Source organism: Macaca nemestrina, chromosome 14 (assembly GCF_043159975.1).
Source record: "Macaca nemestrina isolate mMacNem1 chromosome 14, mMacNem.hap1, whole genome shotgun sequence".
Classification (NCBI taxonomy): Eukaryota; Metazoa; Chordata; class Mammalia; order Primates; family Cercopithecidae; genus Macaca; species Macaca nemestrina.
This window is the reverse complement of record NC_092138.1, coordinates 75,299,838-75,321,328: the sequence shown is the minus strand read 5'-3', so window position 1 is coordinate 75,321,328 and position 21,491 is coordinate 75,299,838. Positions and strand designations below refer to the sequence as shown.

Sequence of the window (21,491 nt, the reverse complement as noted above, 5' to 3'; positions counted from 1 at the left end):
CCATTCATTTGTACATGCCTTTTTCTTAAGCTGGAAGGACTTCTCTCAATTTAGATATTTTCTAGGAAAACTTTTTCACCTCTTTGAGTAGGTGTCCCTACGATGTGCTTTTTGCCCCCACAGCAACCTTCCTTACTCGTTTATTGCACACATATTATGCCATATATACTGTGTGATACCTAATAGGGGTCCCGCTGTGAGTACTACACTTCCAAAATGGACACTGGGTAAAGAATGGTTTTGATAATTATTTTATACTTATAAGAAACAAATAATTTATGTGCTATGTAACTTATTCTCATGTAAAAAAAGTTAATAGTATACTTTGCAAATTATTTTACCAACCTAAGATAGCCTTTTACTGAAAACTCTCAATAAAACTATGATCAATCCAATTTATGAAATACATGTACAGAAATACAGAGTACATCCAAACTGTATACTAAAATAATGTCATTTGTTTTTATTAATACATGGAATTCCAAATTAGAAATCTATCAATATATGAAGCAAATAGGTAACAAAAGTAAAACACATTGTCATCTAACTAGATGCCAAAAAGCATTTGATAGAATATAACATTCACTCTTAATAAAATGTCTCAGTAATGTAAGCTTAGCAGAATAATTCATTAAGATAATGAAGATTATTTCTCTTTAACAATTGGTCAGTATAATTACAAATGGTGAGACATTAGAGGCATTTTCCTAAAAGTCATTCAAAAATGCATTATTATTTAACATCTTCCCTTGAATGATCCAACAATAGAAAAAATATCATTGCATGTACTATCATATTTCAAGTTCAATCATGCTTTCACAGTTGCTCTAAGTTTTTCTTCTAGAATGCTGACTTTCTGGCATGTGATGGGCATGGTATACATGTGAGACTATTTAATCTGTCAGATAGTACCACCACTGCAGATTGTAGTCTTGGAGTATAGTAAGGACAAGGGGCAATGCACATGTATAATATTAAAAAAAAGAAGTTTCTAATAATATAAATGGTTGCAATTTTGTACTAATGTGTCTGAAGAAACAACACCAAAATGTTAACTGTGGTTTTCTCTGGAATGTGAGACTTAGGGCACTAATAATTTATCTTCTCCATATTTTCCAAACAATTTTTAATTAACCTATATGTTATTATTATATATATCAGAAATAGTGTTTTCACATTTTTCCTGGAAGGTAATAGTGGCAAAAATGTGTAGAATGGACAGTTTTCTCTAAAAACCAAGTAGGAAATAAAACAGACAATGAACAGGAAGTTGGAGAGGGGCTTTATGTTATATCATATTACATAGATTAATTCAATGCCATTTAGTGTTCTTATGTCCACCAATGAATCTATCACGTATATTCATCAGCAGGAGACATACTGATACAGCCTCAGTTATTGCAAAAAGATTCTAGAACCCACCATTTAGAATGTGATCAAACTTAGCAGTGCTGATAGGAAGCACTGTAGAGCATCCGGCAGTATCACACAAGAAAAAGAAAGACAGAGGTAATGCCTGGTGGGTGGGAGGGAGGCTAGGGAAACATCAGGGGCTTCTGTTGCCTCTGGTTTTTTCTTTGTTATAAAAATGTAGAATTTCAGTTTCTTGATTCTCTGGATTTTATTCATCTCTCCCCAAAGTCTCCATCAAAAATCGATTCTCAGTATTAGGCATCACCTATGGGAAGAACGCAAACTTCACTTGAGAACTGTGGATTGTGAAGCATTCACCCTTCTTCTCCCATGTTTACTAGCAGGAGAGAGTAGTTGTAACACATGAGCACTCACCCAGATTGCCTGATTTTTAACCCAAGGAACCTTTTGAAGCAGGGTGTGTTACACCCACCAGGAAAGGTTTCTTCAGGAGGGAATTTCAGCACTAAATATTACATCCTATATCCTGCTTCATCCAGATTTTTCCTACTGTTTATAAAACAACTTTGCTGTTCACAATATGAGAAAAACAAGGAGATCCCCAATGCTTGTCCAAATAAATAACTCTCTACGAGCCCTGAAGGAAGCTGATAATAAGCAATACTGGGTGAGTTAGAATTAAATTATCTTTTCCTTTCTTTACACAGCCTTAAGATTATTCTGTGTTTTTTCACTAACATTGCTAGGAATACAGCCGAAGCTTTAAGCCCTTATGTTGTAGGAGTCTTTATCTGAGTCATGGGGATGCCTCTGGGATTTGTTAGCACATGCAGGATATTATGTCTAATCATTTCTAGGGCTGCACCGTGGAAGCCTAGTGTGATCCATTTCTCTTACCCCTTTGTTCTTCCTGCTAGTAAGGCATCTTTATGGAGAAGTACTCTGTTTTAATGGAAAGAGCAGTCTTGTTGGAAGCGAGAATGATGTACAATGAGGTAACGGTATCTACTTTGTAGGGTTGTTGTGAGGATTAACATAACATACCTGAAAGATCTTGGCACAAAGGGACTGCACATACACAAAGTTAGTTTAATCTGATCTCCTAAGGCCTCTATTCTTTCATTTTCCATGGTGAGGAAAAATTACTAATTTAAAGTGAGCCGCATAAATATCCAAGTATTTTCTTCATCCAGTAATACCTTATTTCCCTTGATTTTTTCCACTGTTGTGTTCCAGATTTTTCAAATAAAATAAGCATTCCTAATTCCTAGTTCACATATTCTCTCTCCTTTCTGAAAATAAACTCTGCTCTAATTGTCCTCATTTAGGCATCAGTGTAGAAATCCTCAAATTTGCCATATAAATAAATAATATGGCTTATTGCAACTTCAGTCTTCAAAACAACAAAGCCATTGTAGACATAAGCACAGATATTTCTCTTCAGCATTCTTTTTCTCTAGTGTGTCACTATCTTTTTCTGTCTATTTACAGAAGTCACGGTGGCTGTTTGTGTTCAGATTTGTTTGAATCATAGCGACTTTCTCACTGTACTACAGTCTTGCTGTAGAAACCGTAGGCAAGTATACCTCAGTTCCAGATGTCTGTTAGTAGCGGTGAGGGGGCAGACTGAAAATAAAGCTTTCATCCCCATTAGAAATTCACGTCATAAGTTTGAATCAATAGCAAATCAATCTGCATCGACCTAAGTACCCTCTAACCTCTGGGTCCTAAGTTTTTCCAGAGGACCCACCAGTAGCCTGGTAGCCAATTTAAATCCTCCCTTGTTTTCTTCTAAGACACTGTGTAATCCCACAAGTGAGTTAAAGTTGAATCACTAAGTCACGATAAAGGTGGCAACTTTTAGATATATTAAGAATAATGTCTCAAAGACCTAAGAGTACCTTACTTATTAAACAGCAATTTTTCTTTAACTTTGAATTCATTTTTTTCCTGATTGTAGAAATAACACATATTCATTGTAGAAAATTTGGGACATTCAGAAAAGCCCAAAGGAGGAAATGAAAGTCACCCATAATTTCAGATATAACTGTTGATATTTTGACATATTTTTATGCATATACTACCTATAATAATAACTTAGGCTGGGCGTGGTGACTCATGCCTGTAATCCCAGCATTTTGGGAGGCCGAGGTGGGTGGATCACGAGGTCCGGAGAGCGATATCATCCTGGCCAACATGGTGAAACTGTCTCTACTAAAAATACAAAAATTAGCCAGGCATGGTGTTGCGTGCCTGTAATCCCAGCTACTTGGGAGGCTGAGGCAGGAGAATCGCTTGAACCTAGGAGGTGGAGGTTGCAGTGAGCCAAGATTGTACCACTGCACTCCAGCCTGGTGACAGAGCGAGACTCCATCTAAAACAAAACAAAACAAAACAAAACAACCTTAAAAGCAGACTGCATATTCTTTTTTATAACCTGCTGTTAACATTAACAATATGTTGTATGTGTTTTCTCATGTTATTTTATTAAGCAATTTTAATAAATGTTATAATATTTTAAAAAGGAAAATGGAGAGGGTAAAAACATATAACAAGTGGAAGTGAAACCGTTTTCTATTGCGTTCTTAGAATATGAGAATTCTTTTAAACTTTTATACTTTTCTTTGACTTTTTGAAGGTAAGATACTGTTGGAAGACTGGAATCAGAGATTCCATTTATTCTAATTCTCTCTGAATAAAAGCCAATTCTCATTGTCAGAAATTCTCCTAATGTCCTTCTTATAGAATGGAAAATGAGTGTGATGTACATTTTTTTCTTAGTGGGATGAAGCAGACATAAGGGTGTAATAACCAAAGCACAACCTCAAGGGAATGGACACACTCCTGCCATGGCTTCTCAACCAGCTCCTCTAACTCTCCTTATCTTCTGTCCTCTTCTGGCCCCTGACCCTGCTGTGCCAACCCCAGGTTTTAGTGTTTTAATTCCGTCCCACTCATGTTTTTCCAGCACGTCTGCAATTGTGTAGGCCTTAGTTAGGAGAACATTCACTTTCGTGAAAACGTCAGCACATCTATAGTAAATACATCATGAAATAAGAGGATGGAACCTATAATTTGAAAAGAGTAACAATTGTGGTTGAATTATATGGAATATGTATCATTTCTGTTTCAGTTCTATTTACCTTTTCTTTTAATATTCAACTATGTGACAGACCTTTTGCTAAATTTTGATGCCAAATATGTTCACTCGTTGTTGTGGGGATATACTACAACAACAAAAAAATACAAGTTCGTGCCCTGTCATTTAGTGGGGAGTACATAAATAAGCAGAAGATAATCTAAAATGAAACTATTAGAAGGGTCAAAATAAAATAGATATGGAGATTTTAAAAGTTTCCTCCAAATGCAGTTTTTTTTTTTTTTTTGAGAGTGAAAGGGAATGCAATTAATAATTACGCTGGAAAAAGACAAACCATGACTATTCAAGACAAAGTAGGACATGTGTTCAAAAGAAAAAGTCCTGGCTCAGAGGAAGAAGTTGTCACCTTATGTGATCATGGGACTCAATGAATTCTTAGAGAAGTAGGCCTTGAGTAAGTTTTGCTGTCAGCAAGGATTCCTTGGATACAATTTAGAGAAAATGCAACCTTAATGTGTATTGTATGGTGAAGTATTTGTTATCTCACATAATAAGTCCATAGTTTGGTGGTTTCAAGGTTCAGAAAAATCATCAAGGACACAAGGCTTTTGCTGTTTTGTTTTTTTTTTTCTTTTCCTTTTTCCTGGCTATTGTTGGTATGCTTGCAGCTCCAGAAATCAAATCCTTGTGCTTCAAGACGCAGGAACATAGGTCATGTACCTGTTTAATGCTCTTTTTCAGAGCGAGAAACATTCTCAGAAGCCCCAGCTCATTCATTCTCATTCTCATTTTCCAGAACTAGGTCATAAGCCTACCTCTAAAACATCAGTTACAAAGGAGATGATGTTAACATATTAGCCCAAAATAGTCATGCTTCTCTGGCTCCACCATTCCTGAACATGATGCTGCCTGATAGTTTTTTTTAAAAATCTAGGTTTTTCAAGGCAGAAAGGAGATTACTGTTGTACAGGCAATTCTGGCAAGTCTTTTTATTCCTCTGTTTTTTAATTGCATAAATACTGTTGATCTACTTTTACTGACTTTTTTCTTATGCCATCTTTACTCTGTTGTTAAATTTTCCAGTGTTTTTTAAAATAGTAGATATTGCACATTTTAGTTCTAGAATTTTCAGTTGTTCCTTTTTTATAGTTTGCTTTTTCTTACTTAAAATTTCATATTTGTTTATTCATATGAACATTTAAAACATTCTTGAGCATAGCTATAATATCTACTGAAAATTCTTGTGTGGTCATTGTATCATCTCTGTTATCTCATGGTCAGTCTTTGTCAATTTATTGCTTTTTGCTTGAGTGTATCTATAATTTCTCTAATGACCAGTGATGATGAGCTTTTTTTCATACGTTTGTTGGCTGCATAAATGTCTTCTTTTGAGAATTGTCTCTTCATGTCCTTTGCCCACTTTTTGATGGGGTTGTTTTCTTCTTGTAAATTTGTTTAAGTTCTTTGTAGGTTCTGGATATTAGCCCTTTGTCAGATGGATAGATTGCAAAAATTTTCTCCCATTCTGTAGGTTGCCTGTTCACTCTGATGATAGTTTCTTTTGTTGTGTAGGAGTTCTTTAATTAGATCCCATTTGTCAATTTTGGCTTTTGTTGCCATTACTTTTGGTGTTTTAGTGATGAAGCCTTTGCCCATGCCTATGTCCTGAATGGTATTGCCTAGGTTTTCTTCTAGGGTTTTTATGGTTTTAGGTCTTACATTTAAATCTTTAATGCATCTTGAGTTAATTTTTGTATCAGGTTTAAGGAAGGGGTCCAGTTTCAATTTTCTGCGTATGGCTAGCCATTTTTCCCAACATCATTTATTAAATAGGGAATCCTTTCCTCATTGCTTGTTTTTGTCATGTTTGTCAAAGATCAGATGGTTGTAGATAATAACAGCGTTATTTCTGAGGCCTCCATTCTGTTCCATTGGTCTATATATCTGTTTTGGTACCAGTACCATGTTGTTTTGGTTACTGTAGCCTCGTAATATAGTTTGAAGTCAGGTAGTGTGATGACTCCAGCTTTATTCTTTTTGCTTAGCATTCTCTTGGCTATATGGGCTCTTTTTTGGTTCTACATGAAATTTAAAGTAGTTTTTTCTAATTCTGTGAAGAAAAAATCAATGGTAGCTTGATAGGGATAGCATTGAATCTATAAATTACTTTGGGCAGTATGGCCATTTTCACAATATTGATTCTTTCTGTCTATGAGCATGGAATGTTTTTCCATTTGTTTGTGTCCTCTCTTATTTCCTTGAGCAGTGGTTTGTAGTTCTCCTTGAACAGGTCCTTCACATCCCTTGTAAGTTGTATTCCTAGGTATTTTATTCTCTTTGTAGTAATTGTTAACAGAAGTTCACTCATGATTTGGCTTTCTGTCTATTATTGGTGTATAAGAATGTTTGCAATTTTTGCACATTGATTTTGTATCCTGAGACTTTGCTGAAGTTGCTTATCAGCTTAAGGAGATTTTGGGCTGAGACGATGGGGTTTTCTAAATAGAAAATCATATCATCTGCAAACAGAGACCATTTGACTTCCTCTCTCCCTATTTGAGTACCCTTTATTTCTTTATCTTAGTTGATTGCCCTGGCCAGAACTTCCAATACTATGTTGAACAGGAGTGGTGAGAGAGGGCATCCTTGTTTTGTGCTCGTTTTCAAAGGGAATGCTTTCAGGTTTTGCTCATTCAGTATGATATTGGCTGTGGGTTTGTAATAAAGGGCTCTTATTATTTTGAGGTACATTCCATCAATACCTAGTTTATTGAGAGTTTTTAGCATGAGGAGATGTTGAATTTTATTGAAGGCCTTTTCTGCATCTATCGAGATAATCATGTGGTTTTTGTCATTGGTTCTGTTTATGTGATGGATTATGTTTATTGATTTGTGTATGTTGAACCAGCCTTGCATCCAGGGATGAGGCTGACTTGATCATGGTGGATAAGCTTTTCAATGTGCTGCTGGATTCAGTTTGCCAGTATTTTATTGAGGATTTTTGCATTGATGTTCATAGGGATATTGGCCTGAAATTTTCTTTTTTTGTTGCGTCTCTGCCAAGTATTGGTATCAGGATGATGCTGGCCTCATAAAAGGAGTTAGGGAGGAGTCCATATTTTTCTGTTGTTTGAAATAGTTTCAGAAGGAATGATACCAGCTCCTTTTTTTTTTTTTTTCACCTCTGGTAGAAGTCAGCTGTGAATCTGTCTGGTTCTGGATTTTTTTGGTTGGTAGGCTATTAATAACTGCCTCAATTTCAGAACTTGTTATTGATCTATTTGGGGATTCTACTTCTTCCTGGTGGTTTAGTCTTGGGAGGGTGTATATGTCCAGGAATTTATCCATTTTTTCTAGATTTTCTAGTTCATTTCTGAAGAGGTGTTTGTAGTATTCTCTGATGGTAGTTTGTATTTCTGTAGGATTAGATCAGTGGTGATATCCCCTTTATCATTTTTTGTTGTATCTATTTGATTCTCTCTCTTTTCTTCCTTATTAGTCAGGCTAGTGGTCTATCTTTTTTTGTGAATCTTTTCAAAAAACCACCTCTGGATTCATTGGTTTTTTTGAAGGGTTTTTTGTGTCTCTATCGCCTTCAGTTCTGCTCTGATTTCTTGTCTTCTGCTAGCTTTTGAATGTGTTTGCTCTTGCTTCTTTAGTTCTTTTAATTGTGATATTAGAGTGTTGATTTTAGATCTTTCCTGCTTTCTCCTGTGGGCATTTAGTGCTATAAATTTTCCTCTAAACACTGCTTTAGCTATGTCCCAGAGATTCTGGTATGTTGTGTCTTTGTTCTCATTGGTTTCAAAGAACTTACATATTTCTGCCCTAATTTTGTTATTTGCCCAGTAGTCATTCAGGAGAAGTTTGTTCAGTTTCCATGTAGTTGTGCAGGTTTGAGTGAGTTTCTTAATCCTAAGTTCTAATTTGATTGCACTGTGGTCTGAGAGACTGTTTGTTATGATTTCTGTTCTTTTGCATTTGCTGAGTAGTATTTTATTTCCAATTCTGTGGTCAATTTTAGAATAAGTGCAATGTGGCACTGAGAAGAATGTATATTCTGTTGATTTGGGGTGGAGAGTTCTATAGATGTCTATTAGGTCCACTTGGTCCTGAGCAGAGTTCAAGTCCTAAATATCCTTGTTAATTTTTTGTCTCGTTGATCTGTCTAATACTGACAGTGGGGTGTTAAAGTCTCCCACTACTATTGTGTGGGAATCTAAGTCTCTTTATAAGTCTCTGAGAACTTGCTTTATGAATCTGGGTGCTCCTGTATTGGGTGCATATATATTTAGGATAGTTAGCTCTTCTTGTTGAATTAATCCCTTTACTATTATGTAATGCCCTTCTTTGTCTTTTTTGATCTTTGTTGGTTTAAAGTCTGTTTCATGAGAGACCAGGACTGCAACCCCTGCTTTTTTTTTGCTTTCCATTTGCTTAGTAAATCTTCCTCCATCCCTTTATTTTGAGCCTGTGTGTGTCTTTGCATGTGAGATGGGTCTCCTGAATACAGCATACTGATGGGTCTTGACTCTTTATCCAATATTGCCAGTCTATGTCTTTTAATTAGGGCATTTAGCCCATTTACATTTAAGGTTAATATTGTTATGTGTGAATTTGATCCTATCATTATGATGCTAGCTGGTTATTTTGCCCATTAGTTGATGCAGCTTCTTCATAGTGTCAATGGTCTTTACAATTTGGTATGTTTTTGCAGTGGCTGGTACTGGTTGTTCCTTTCCATGTTTAGTGCTTCCTTCAGGAGCTCTTGTAAGGCAGATCTGGTGGTGACAAAATCTCTTAGCATTTGGTTTTCTGTAAAGGATTTTATTTCTCCTTCACTTGTGAAGCTTAGTTTGGCTGGATATGAAATTCTGGGTTGAAAATTATTTTCTTTAAGAATGTTGAATACTCTCTTCTGGCTTGTAGGATTTCTGCAGAGATATCCACTGTTAGTCTGATGGGCTTCCCTTTGTGGGTAACCTGACCTTTCTCTCTGGCAGCCCTTAACATTTTTTCCTTCATTTCAACCTTGGTGAATCTGACAATTATGTGTCTTGGGGTTGCTCTTCTAAAGAAATATCTCTGTGGTGTTCTCTGTGTTTCCTGAATTTGAATGTTGGCCTCTCTTGCTGGGTTGGGGAAGTTTTCCTGGATGATATCCTGAAGTGTGTTTTCCAATTTGGTTCCATTCTCCCCGTCACTTTCAGGTACACCAATCAAACATAGGTTTGGTCTTTTCACATAGTCCTGTATATCTTGGAGGTTTATTCATTCCTTTTCATTCTTTTTTCTCTAATGTTGTCTTCATGCTTTATTTTATCAAGTTGATCTTCAATCTCTGATATCCTTTCTTCCGCTTGATCGATTCGGCCACTGAAACTTGTGTATGCTTCACGAAGTTCTAGTGCTGTGTTTTTCAGCTCCATCAGGTAATTTATATTCTTCTCTAAACTGATTATTCTAGTTAGCAATTCCTCTAGCTTTTTTCAAGTTTCTTGGCTTCCTTGCATTGGGTTAGAACATGCTCCTTTAGCTCGGAGGAGTTTGTTATTACCCACCTTCTGAAGTGTACTTCTGTCAATTCATCAAACTCATTCTCTGTCCAGTTTTGTTCCCTTGCTGGTGAGGAGCTGTGATCCTTTAGAGGAGAAGAGACATTCTGGTTTTTGTAATTTTCAGCCTTTTTGGGTTGGTTTTTCCTCATCTTCATGGATTTATCTACCTTTGGTCTTTGATGTTGGTGACCTTCAGATGGGGTTTCTGTGTGGATGTCCTTTTTGTTGATGTTGATGCTATTCTTTGCTGTTTGTTAGTTTTCCTTCTAACAGTGAGGCCCCTCTGCTGGAGGTCTGCTGGAGTTGGCTGGAGGTCCACTCCAGATCCTGTTTGCCTGGTTATCACCAGTGGAGGCTGCAAAACAGCAAAGATTACTGCCTGTTCCTTCCTCTGGAAGCTTCTTCCCAGAGGGGCACCTGCCAGATGCCAGCCAGAGCTCTCCTGTATGAGGTGTCTGTTGACCCTGCTGGGAGGTGTCTCCCAGTCAGGAGACACAGGGGTCAGGGACCCACTTGAGGAGGCAGTCTGTCCCTTAGCAGAGCTTGAGTGCTGTCCTGGGAGATCCACTCTTCTCTTCAGAGCCGACAGGCAGGAATGTTTAAGTCTGCTGAAGCTGTGCCCACAGCCACCCCTTCCCCCAGGTGCTCTGTCCCAGGGAGATGGGAGTTTTATCTATAAGCCCCTGACTGGGGCTGCTGCCTTTCTTTCAGACATGCCCTGCCCAGAGAGGCAGAATCTAGAGAGGCAATCTGGCTACAGTGGCCTTGCCAAGCTGAAGTGAGATCCACCCAGTTCGAATTCCTGGTGACTTTGTTTACACTGTGAGGGGAAAACCACCTACTTACGCCTCAGTAATGGCAGATGCCTCTCCCCCAACCAAGCTTGAGCATCCTGGGTTGACTTGAGACTGCTGTGCTGACAGCAAGAATTTCAAGCCAGTGAATCTTAGCTTGCTGGGCTCCATGGGGTGAAGTCCAGTGAGCTAGACCACTTAGCTCCCTTGCTTTAGCACCGTTTCCAGGGGAGTGAACGGTTCTGTCTCGTTGGCGTTTTAGGCACCAGTGGAGTATGAAAAAAAACTCCTGCAGCTAGCTCAGTGTCTGCCCAAATGCCTGCCCAGTTTTGTGTTGAAATCCAGGGCACTGGTGGCGTAGGCACCTGAGGGAATCTCCTGGTCTGTGGCTTGTGAAGACCATGGGAAAAGCATAGTATCTGGGCTGGAAGGCACTGTTCCTCAGGGCACAGTCCCTCATGGCTTCCCTTGGCTAGTGGAGGGAATTCCCTGACCCCTTGCACTTCCTGGGTGAGGCAACGCCCCACACTGCTTCGGCTCACCCTTTGTAGGCTGCACCCACTGTCTAACCAGTCCCAGTGAGATGAGCTGGGTACCTCAGTTGGAAATGCAGCAATCACCTGCCTTCTGCATTGATCTTGCTGGGAGCTGCAGACCAGAGCTGTTCCTATTTGGCCATCTTGCCGGCCACCACCTATTTATTTATTCATTTATTTATTTTTTGAGACAGAGTTTCACTCTTGTCACCCAGGCTGGAGTGCAATGGTGTGATCTCAACTCACTGCAACCTCTGCCTCCCAGGTTCAAGCAATTGTCCTGCCTCAGCCTTCCGAGTAGCTGGGATTATAGGCACACACCACCACACCTGGCTAACTTTTTATATTTTTATTAGAGACAGGGTTTCACCATGTTGGCCAGGCTGGTCTCCAACCCCTGGCCTCAGGTGATCCTCCCACCTCAGCCTTTCCTAAAGTGCTGGGATTACAGGCTTGAGTCACTGTGCCCGGCCATATACTATTATTTCTGTATGAAATGAAGATACTGATTATTTTGAGGATTAAATAAAACAATGTATGAAGGCATCCAAATAGAAATAAAAACAATGAAGATCAGACTCCTCTTAATGATGAATAATCCCATTAAGTTTTAATATCATGTAATATCCATAGTATTTATTTTGTCAAATAGTTTAAAACAAAGAATAAAGTAGAAGTGTCATCAATTAGAATAGGGGCCCAAAGCCAAAGTAAACATATCTTTAAGTTGCTCAAGAAAGATAACCGAAAACCTACAATTCTATACCAGACTAGACCATCTTTCAAGAGAGAGAAAGCCAAATAAAGAATCTTTTAGATCAAGAGATTTTTACCATACATAGAATGCTGCGCCCCCAAAAGAAATTGTACCCAGATGAAAGTCATGGCATGAAAAAAATCAGAGTATGCAAACAAATTGGTAAATATATGGATAAATCCAAATGGTCACTAATTTTACTTAAAAAGATAGCAATAAACTGGGGGAGAATACAAGGTAAAAATGAAAGTTTAAACATCAATAACATGGAAGACTGTGGCAGTTAGAAATCAGATATAAACATCTTAAAGTTCTATAATATTCAGGAGGATTGCAGAGATATTAACTAGAGAATTTGCTCAGTTAAACAACTATCATAAAAATTTTAGGGAAATATTACAACAATAAAAATAGGATATAATACTCCTAAAGCAGTCAAGGGAATAAAAGGAAGCAAAGAAAATCTCATCAATTCAATAGAAGGCAGGAAACTTGTCAAAAAAATTAAAAAGCACAGTATCTTAAAAACAAACACCAAATGAGTATGAAATAATCAAACATAAACATTCACACTAAATGTAAATACTTAAACATGCTTGTTAAAACATTTTAATTATTGCACCCCAGCTATACCAAGGCAACCACCTTTCTGATATTTTAATACCATTGATTATTTTTACCTATTTCAGAACTTGAGTATGTACTCTATTTTGAAGGCTTCTTCCATCTAGCATTGGTTTTGAAATTCATTCACATTGTTGCATTTTGTTGTATGATTAGACCATAGTTTGTGAATCCATTTGCATATTGATTGGCACTTGGGTTATATTGAGTGACTGGCTATTAAGTAAAAACTGTAATGGACATTCTTGTGTAAGTCTTTCTGAAGACATTTTCATTTCTATTTGGTACATACATAGGAACATAATTGATGAATTATAGGTATATGGTATATGCTTAGTTTTATAAGAAATTGTTAGCCCTTTTCCCAAAGTGGATGTACCATTTACATTCTTACTGGGAATATAGAGAGTTACTTCCCATTCTTATGAATATTTGGTGCTGTCAGTCTTTTTAATTGTTGGCATTCTGGATGATGTGAAACTCTTGTGGTTTACTTTGCACTTCCATAGCGACTACCAGTGTTGAACACTCATGTGTTCATGTGCTTATTGGTTATTTGTATATCTCCTTTTGTGAAGTGCCTGTTTAAATCTTTTGCTAATCTGGTTCTATTCAACACTGGTCTCAGTTGATTCTCTTTTATTTTAGATTAGGACACTTTTTTCTGTTTTTGTTTTGTTTTGTTTGTTTGTTTGTTTGTTTTTAAACATGGAGTTGTTTGGGATTGTATTTGGACATTGTGGATGTAATGTTGTGAAGACTGTAGAATCTGTTATTTAAACATGTTGATGTTTTTGTTTTAACAAGTAATTAAGTTGATTTTACTCAAATGAGAAACTCTGTCTTGAATCTTATTTCAGTTCTTTATGGTGGCTGGGCTTATTACGTCTTCCCCATGCATGCAGGGCTTGGGGCAACCAGAATTTGGCCAGAGTGTATATTGCCCAATTCGTGGCTTTTTCTCTCTAGCTTTCTCTTTTTCAGGTTTCCCTGCCATTTTAAAGTGGTTATACTTGCCTCTGCAATTTTCTCTCAGAGTTTTATCCTATGCAGCATTGACTGCCCTTGGGCTAAAAGCCATAAATGTGAACAACACTGCAGGGCAAGATGTCAGAGCCCTGGCAGTGGAAAGTGGTTGGTTCACAGGTGGTAAGAAGAATTTACTGACAACAGTATAGGTTTGAAAAGGAAAGTGTTATTAGAAGGAGAGAGCTCTGCAGAAGGGTGTGGCGGGCGCTTCGGCAAGAGAGGACTGAGTGCACCGCAGTGGATTTTTCTTTAGAGGTATGTGTGTACCTTAAAGCGGAAGTTTAAGGATGATATGAACCTCATTAGTCCTGTAGATCATGAAAAATGATTACATTTGTAGGCATTTTTGTGCCTTGATGTCAGCAAAGTTTGCACAACGAGTTTCGACATGCATGCGTTCTTGAGATATATAGAAATTCTAGTTATTTATTAATTTGGGAGAAAGAAGCCTGGTACCAGATGCCTACTTTAGATAATAGGGAAGTCTGATAACTTCTAAATTCTTCAGATAAGGAGTTTTGCCTCTGGATGGTCTGCTTGATGGCCACCAGGTGATCTTTGCTCTTCTCCAACTCAACTCATAATTTTCCTTTTTCTGAGTTTCAAATCCTATCCTGAATCTGTCTGCTTTGTTACATTGACTAATGTTTGTTTTATGTACTTTGTCCATATCCATATCCATTATACTATTATATGCTGTAGAGTTAGGCGCTTACATGGCCATAATGGAAGTGATCATCCTAAATTTCTTTGGAAAACCATTTATGACATGCCAAGAAAAAGTTCATATATCAGAAACACTTATGAAGTCTAGTTTAATAAAGATCTATAGGTAATATAAAAGAAGCTTACCCTCCTCCCTCTGTCATTTTTTTAATGCTGTAAATTTAGATTTTTATGCTTTTTAAACAGCGAGGCACACAAGTGATGAGAAGCAGGATACTCTTCCCATGACTGAGTTCCACACAACAGCCTCTAGAAATAAGTGATGAGAGACATTAATAATAGCTAACATTACTTTCTCTTTCAGATTAGGATTTTACAAGGGTACCCATTATTCTTAGCTTCAGTTTTAAAATAATATGATACACATTATTTTAAAAGTATTTTATGTAGTATTTATCATGGATTATTTAAAGTATTTTTATGTATTGTGGGAATTACCTATACTTCCATAAAACCTCTAGTTGAAATAATCCAGTTTATGGAGGAAAAAAAACTAGAGATAATACTATTAAATTCACTCTGAACATGACAACCCAAAATTATTTCATTTTTTTTTTTTTGGGACGGAGTCTTGCTCTGTCACCCAGGCTGTAGTGCAATGGTGCGATCTCGGCTCACTGCAACCTCTGCCTCCTGGGTTGAATTGATTCTTCTGTCTCAGCCTCCTGAGTTTCTGGAATTACAGGCATGCGCCACCGCGCCCAGCTAATTTTTGTGTTTTTAGTAGAGATGGGGTTTCACCATGTTGGCCAAGTTGGTCTCAAACTCCTGAACTCATGATCTTCCCTCCTCGCCCTCCCAAAGTGCTGGGATTACAGGCATGAGCCACAGCGCCCGGCCTCAGTTGTCTTTTTTTTACACGTATATTCTTTCTCAAATTTTTTCTGAAATTATCAGTCTGTGAAAAGCTTTTATTCTTGACAATAGTATATGCGTTTTCCGTTATAAAAGTAGCCCTCATTATTGATACATTTAAAAATTTTCACTTACATGTCTTCATCTCTAGTACTGTTGATTTGTTTTTTAAGGTGTGAGTATATTTCTCTCAATTAAGAATCATTTATAGTTTTGAGACATTTGAGCTTTTGCCCTCCCCTCCCCTCCCCTCCCCCCTCCCCCCTCCCCCCCCTCCCCTTCTCCTCCTCCTCCCCTCTTCTTCCCCTCCCCTCCCCTTCCCCTCCCTTCCCCTTTCCCTCCTCTCCCCTTCCCCTTCTTCTTCCCTTCCCCTTTCCCTTCCCTTCCCTTTCTTTTTGAAGAACTCTGCTCTGTCGCCCAGGCTGGAGTGCAGTGGCACGATCTTGGCTCACTGCAACATTCGCCTCCTGGGTTCAAGCGATTTTCCTGCCTCAGCCTCCCGAGTAGCTGGGACTACAGGCTCGTGTCAACATGCCTGGCTAATTTTTTGTATTTTTAGTAGAGACTGGGTTTCACCGTGTTAGCCAGGATGGTCTCAATTTCCTGACCTCGTGATCTGCCCGCCTCGGCCTCCCAAAGTGCTGGGATTACAGATATGAGTCACTGCGCCTGTCCCAAATATCTCTTACACGTAAAATATCTTTAACGTTACGTGTAAGAGATATTTGGAATCAAAAATCAAATCTTCTTCCAAGGATGTTATGTTTTTAAATGTTTTTAGAGTCTAGTAATACTATCTTCTACTTTTTCAAGAAGTTGCTACATTAATAATTGGTATTTCACTGAATTATTTCTATCAGAGGGTATGCCAAATGGAGTTTCCCAGAAAGTAGTATGTTAGTGTAAAATAGGAAACTTACTGCCTGGACTTTAATCAAGAAGGGACTCTGTACAGCATAGAATTATATTACTATCCTCTCCAACCAACAGCACAATAGAAAACATTGACTATGATAGAGTCCGCAAAAAAGATAACAAGCACTTAGATCAATTTTGAGACAAATTTAATATGATGTTTTAAAAAGAGAAGGGAAAAATAAAACAAAAGTACTTCCATAGCAATGGGCAATATGTATGCAGTAATTTGCAGTACACTCTGAAAAAAACCTTCAATTTGTTTCAATTAATAAATTGAATATATTAATTAATAAAGCATATATTAAAATTAATAAAGCATATATTAAAATCAATTAATCAATTGATTTTATAATTAATAAAGCATATATTAATTGTATGCTTTCAATTAATCAATTAATAAAGCATATATTAATAAAGCATATATTAATTAATAATCAATTAATCAGTAAATAAAATCAATAACGCATTTTCAATTAATAAATCAATTAATAAAGCATATATTGAAATTGCCTTTATATTTTCAAATGCAATGACAAATCACTTTCTCGAGACAAATCAAATTCCTGCAAGATGTAGTGGCTGATTTCAGCACAGACAGTATGGAACAAGAAGCTCATGTCAATATATAAGAGAATCAACAGAACCTGGATTGAAAAGTGTATGGAAAGAAGAGAGTACTGGGAATGTATAGAATATAGTCCTTTAACTACTGGCCTTAGGGTTCCTGCTTGTTATTTAGTCAGAAGGAGGCTTACCTTTATGTATGAATATACTCCAAAGTAAGTGCACAATATTGCTTTACAAAACGCTTTTTCACATCCAGTGCCTATGTATTAGTTATTATTTGCCTCACATTGATCTGCACACTAGGAAAAGACAGCAATAGACAAGGAAGAGTCCCTGCCTACAAGGAACTTTTCATGGAGAAAATAGACAATAAATTCATAAAAAAGATAAATATATACAGCAGTTTAAAGGAGTGAAATGCTGTGGAAAAAAAGAAAAACATGTTACAACTTTTATAAGAAGAATATATTAGACATTTATGCAAAAACTTATTTGAAATGACAAAGAGAACCCTTGGAAGATGGAGGGGAGGAGTGTCCCAGGTAGATGGAATAATAAAGGAAAAGGCTTTGGCATATGTGAGAAACAAGAAGGAGATAGTGAAATGAGAGTCTAATGAATATCGTCAGGTGGTAGGAGATGAAGTTGTAAAAGTAGGTGGGGTTAAGATTACATGGATATGGTATACCATGGTAAGGAATTTAAAACATTTTAAAATCTCTCTCTCTCACTTTTTTGAGATGGGATCTCACTATGTTGCCCAGGTAGGTTTTGAACTCCTGGGCTCAAGCAGTCTTCCCACTTCAGCCTCCAAAGTAGCTTGGATTATAGGCATGCACCACCATACCAGGCTTTAAAATTTTTTATCCTGTTGATTAATAGATTACTTATTTTATTTTTGTTTTTGTCAAATTCTCAGTTCAATATAATCTAGGAATTATATCTCTGTATAACTGAATTAAATGAGCCCTGTCTAATCTATTAGAGTTATGATTCTGGTCCCCAGAGTGGACAAAATCAGATATGCAACACGTTTAAGAGAATTCTGCCTCAATTTGGCTTATTATTACTTATGTGTATTTACATGTAACACAGTAATCTACCATAATCCACCAAATGATAATGTTTATTAAACTAAAAAATATTATGTAGAAAAGCAAAGTGCAATTATTTCAAGTACTAATATATTGATTGAAGCACAGAGAAAAAAGGTAAAAGTCCATAAATCCATTTGATGACAAATATAAGAGCAAAAAATTAGAAACATGTAAATACTCCACAGAAGTAATTGGGGAGATGACTGAAATGCCCGAAGTAATGCAGAATAGAGGTTAGATTATTGTAATTTAGTTATTAAAGAGAAAGGGAACTCCTAAAGTCTGGAGAACTTGGAACATCTCAGATTACATACCTTGTTATTATTATTATTGCCTTAAAATGTAAGTGGATGGAGAGGAAGATAGGACAAAGGAATGTATTAGGATTTATTTTGTCATATGTGGTAAAATCCAGGTCAAATTAGTTTTTCATAAAATGCTAATTTGACTCATAAATAAAATCTGCAATGGAGAATCCGGCTTTAGCTACAGTTGGGTTCAAGAGTTAAAGTGACACCATCAAGCACACTCTCTATCTCAGCTCTGCTTTCATTCTCATGCTGTCCTCACATATTGACAATGGTTGCCAGTAGGAATTCTGAGTTAATGTTCTACCAGTTTAGACACCATTTCAAAAAAGAGTGTGTCTTTCTGACAAAGGCAGCATTCCTGGGATTGAGTCTGATTAGTATGGCTCGGGTCACGTCCTACACTATACCAATCACTATGGCTAGAGGAATTAGACATCCTCTGTTTTTGGGTCAAGACCTCTTCCATGTTTATCTTTATTTTCAGAGGATTGGGTCAGCCCCACCATGTACAACATAGACTAAGAGTGGGGGACTGTTGGTTCATCAAAAGAAAAATATGCATATTTCTATTAATATATATTACGCAGATCTGTCAATTGGATGGCAATATTGTGCAGGGATGCTGTACAACAAAAACAATATATATCCACTTCAAAGTGAGTGAGAAAGGAAACAAAGAAGAGAAGAGAAAGGAAGAGAACGAAAACGTATGGAGGAGAGGAGAGAGAGGAGCAGAATATAGAGAAAGTACAGAAAATCAGAGGAGAGGAGAGAGACACACACATGGCGGGAAAGAGAAGAGAAGAGGAGACTGAGTGAAAGAGAGATTCATTTTAATGAACAGCATCAACATTTTTATAGGGCCAATTTGCACACCTGCTTACTGCTATAAACCCAGCAGATAAGGCACTATTAAGAAGGTTACATGACCATGAAAATTTTATGTTGAAAAGAATGGGAATCTAATATTTGGTTTTGCAAACACACAAGCTCTCGTGACAGTAGGTTTTGCAGTATCTAAATACAAAAGACAAGCTCTGTTGCTCCTTTGAGGATATCGCATGCCCAAAGCTTTTCACATTTTCAATAAACGCAGATGTCTGCTCAGGACTTTCTTTACAGCCTCTTTGACCTCTTTATTCCTGAGGCTATAGATCATGGGATTTAACATTGGGGTTACCACTCCATAAGACAGCCCAATAATCTCATCAGACATGTTAGTGTTCTTTGACTTGGGTTTCATGTACATAAAAAGGGCTGAACCATAGAGTAAGATGACCACAATTGAGTGCGCTGAACAGGTAGAAAAGTCTTTCTTCCCTCAGCAGAATTAATTATCAGGATGGAAGAGAGAATAAACATATAGGAGATGAAAATTAACAGTAGAGGAATCACCAGTAAAACAACATTTGTCACTGTCATGATAAGCACATTGATGGTGATATCTGAACAAACAAGTTTTAGAAGGGCCAAGATTTCACAGGTAATATGATCAATGACATTATTCCCACAGAAAGGCAATGTCATTGTCAGAACTGTTTGCAATAGGGAGGTCAGACAGCCTATGATCCAGGACTAGGCAGCCATTTGCACATACAGCACTCTGTTCCTGATGATGGAGTACCTCAGTGGGTTGCAGATGGCCACATAGTGGTCATAGGCCATCACAGCCAGGAGGACACACTCAGTGGAGCCCAAGCCAAGGAACACAACCATCAGCAGAGCACAGACAGTAAAGGAGATGGATTTTCTCTCCGACATAAATACAATAAGCATTGGAGGAATGGATGATGATGTGTAACAGATGTCCAAGAAGGAGAGGTTTCCAAGAAAGAAATACATGGGAGTATGGAGGCGAGAATTCAGGATCCTGATGATAATGAGGAGGCTATTTCCCAGGAGGATTATCAGGTACATGATGAGGCAGAGCATGAACAGAAAAAGCTGGAGCTCTGGATATTGGGAAAGCCCCACCAGAAAGAATTCAGTCACTTGTCTCCATGTGTTCTAGGTCACCTGCCTGCTGGGTATAGAAAAGGACATGATTCAGGTAAATTGAAATCTTTGATACACCAAACTCTGTAAATTTGTACATCTACATATTTTGAACACAAATTTGCTTCCAATATTGTGTTTGATTCTTAGAATACTCCTAGTAAGCAAAACAGTATGGATATTGTACTAGTTTTATTGATTATGAAAAGTGAGACATTGAGAAACCCAGTATATCTTAGGACTACACAGCAGCACAGTCAAAGCTACCAATACTGCCAGAATTCTTTTGGGAAGTGTCAAATAAAGTTTAGGAACATGCTCCTTTCCAATGTAGAAGATATTTTGAACTTAAAGCTGTTTTTTTTGATGAAGCTCACCTCTGTTTAAAATGTTATTTATAGACTGCCAGTGACATCATTTAACCTGGATGTAGCTTTGGTAAGTTGCTTATTTTTCTGAGTCGTGGATAGTTCATAGTAAACTTGGAAAAAGCAATGATTATTTCTTATAGTTAGAATTAAATTAGTTAAAATATTAGGTGCCTAGAACCTAATGGTTCCAACATGGCATGTGTGTGTGTGTGTGTGTATGCATATATGTAATATAATTATATTTACCTTATATGAGATATAATATTAAATGTATTTTTATATACATGCATATTATGAATTATAGTATAATATTTAGATCTACCAATCTCAAAAGGAAAAAATAGATTTAGCTTTTTAAAGGTAAAAGGTTTAAAGTTTGAAACCACACTTGACAGACTGTGAACACTTTTGTTCCCAGTAAGACATTCTACTGCGCTTCTTTCAAAAACCTGTTAGGAGTCTGAGAATCATTAGAGGACTGTTGTAGAAGCTTCCAGAGATTAAGGAGTCTAGGTCCCAGCATGTACAGCTTTTTTCCAGGGACTGGGAGTCTCTCTTCTTAAGTGTAGTATTACTCCCATTTTACAAAGTAGGAAACAGAGACAAAGAAAAGTTTAAGTAACTTTCTCAAGGTCATACAGATAGTAAATAAATAAAGCCAGAATTCAATATCTAGCCATCTGGCTATAGATGTAAACCCTTTTACCCACAATACACTATAGAATAAACCCTTTTACCCACAATACACTACTCTCTCTCACTGGTTACTACATAGATTCCATGCAAGAGAAGACTATTACAAAAATGTATCTTCTGTTGGGATACAGTGAGACAGCAAACAGCACTTACTTGTGATTCTGATCATATGTGATGTGATGG

The 21,491-nt window shown here is 37.2% G+C and overlaps 1 protein-coding gene across 1 annotated transcript; it reads right to left on the bottom strand.

Moving 5' to 3' along the window:
- Positions 1-19,321: 19,321 nt before the first annotated feature.
- Positions 19,322-20,341, bottom strand: LOC105481012 (olfactory receptor 13D1). Its single transcript, XM_011740256.2, is given in 3 exon segments — positions 19,322-19,557; positions 19,560-20,239; positions 20,241-20,341. Coding segments are annotated over 3 exon segments (1,017 nt in total).
- Between the last annotated feature and the right edge of the window lie 1,150 nt (positions 20,342-21,491).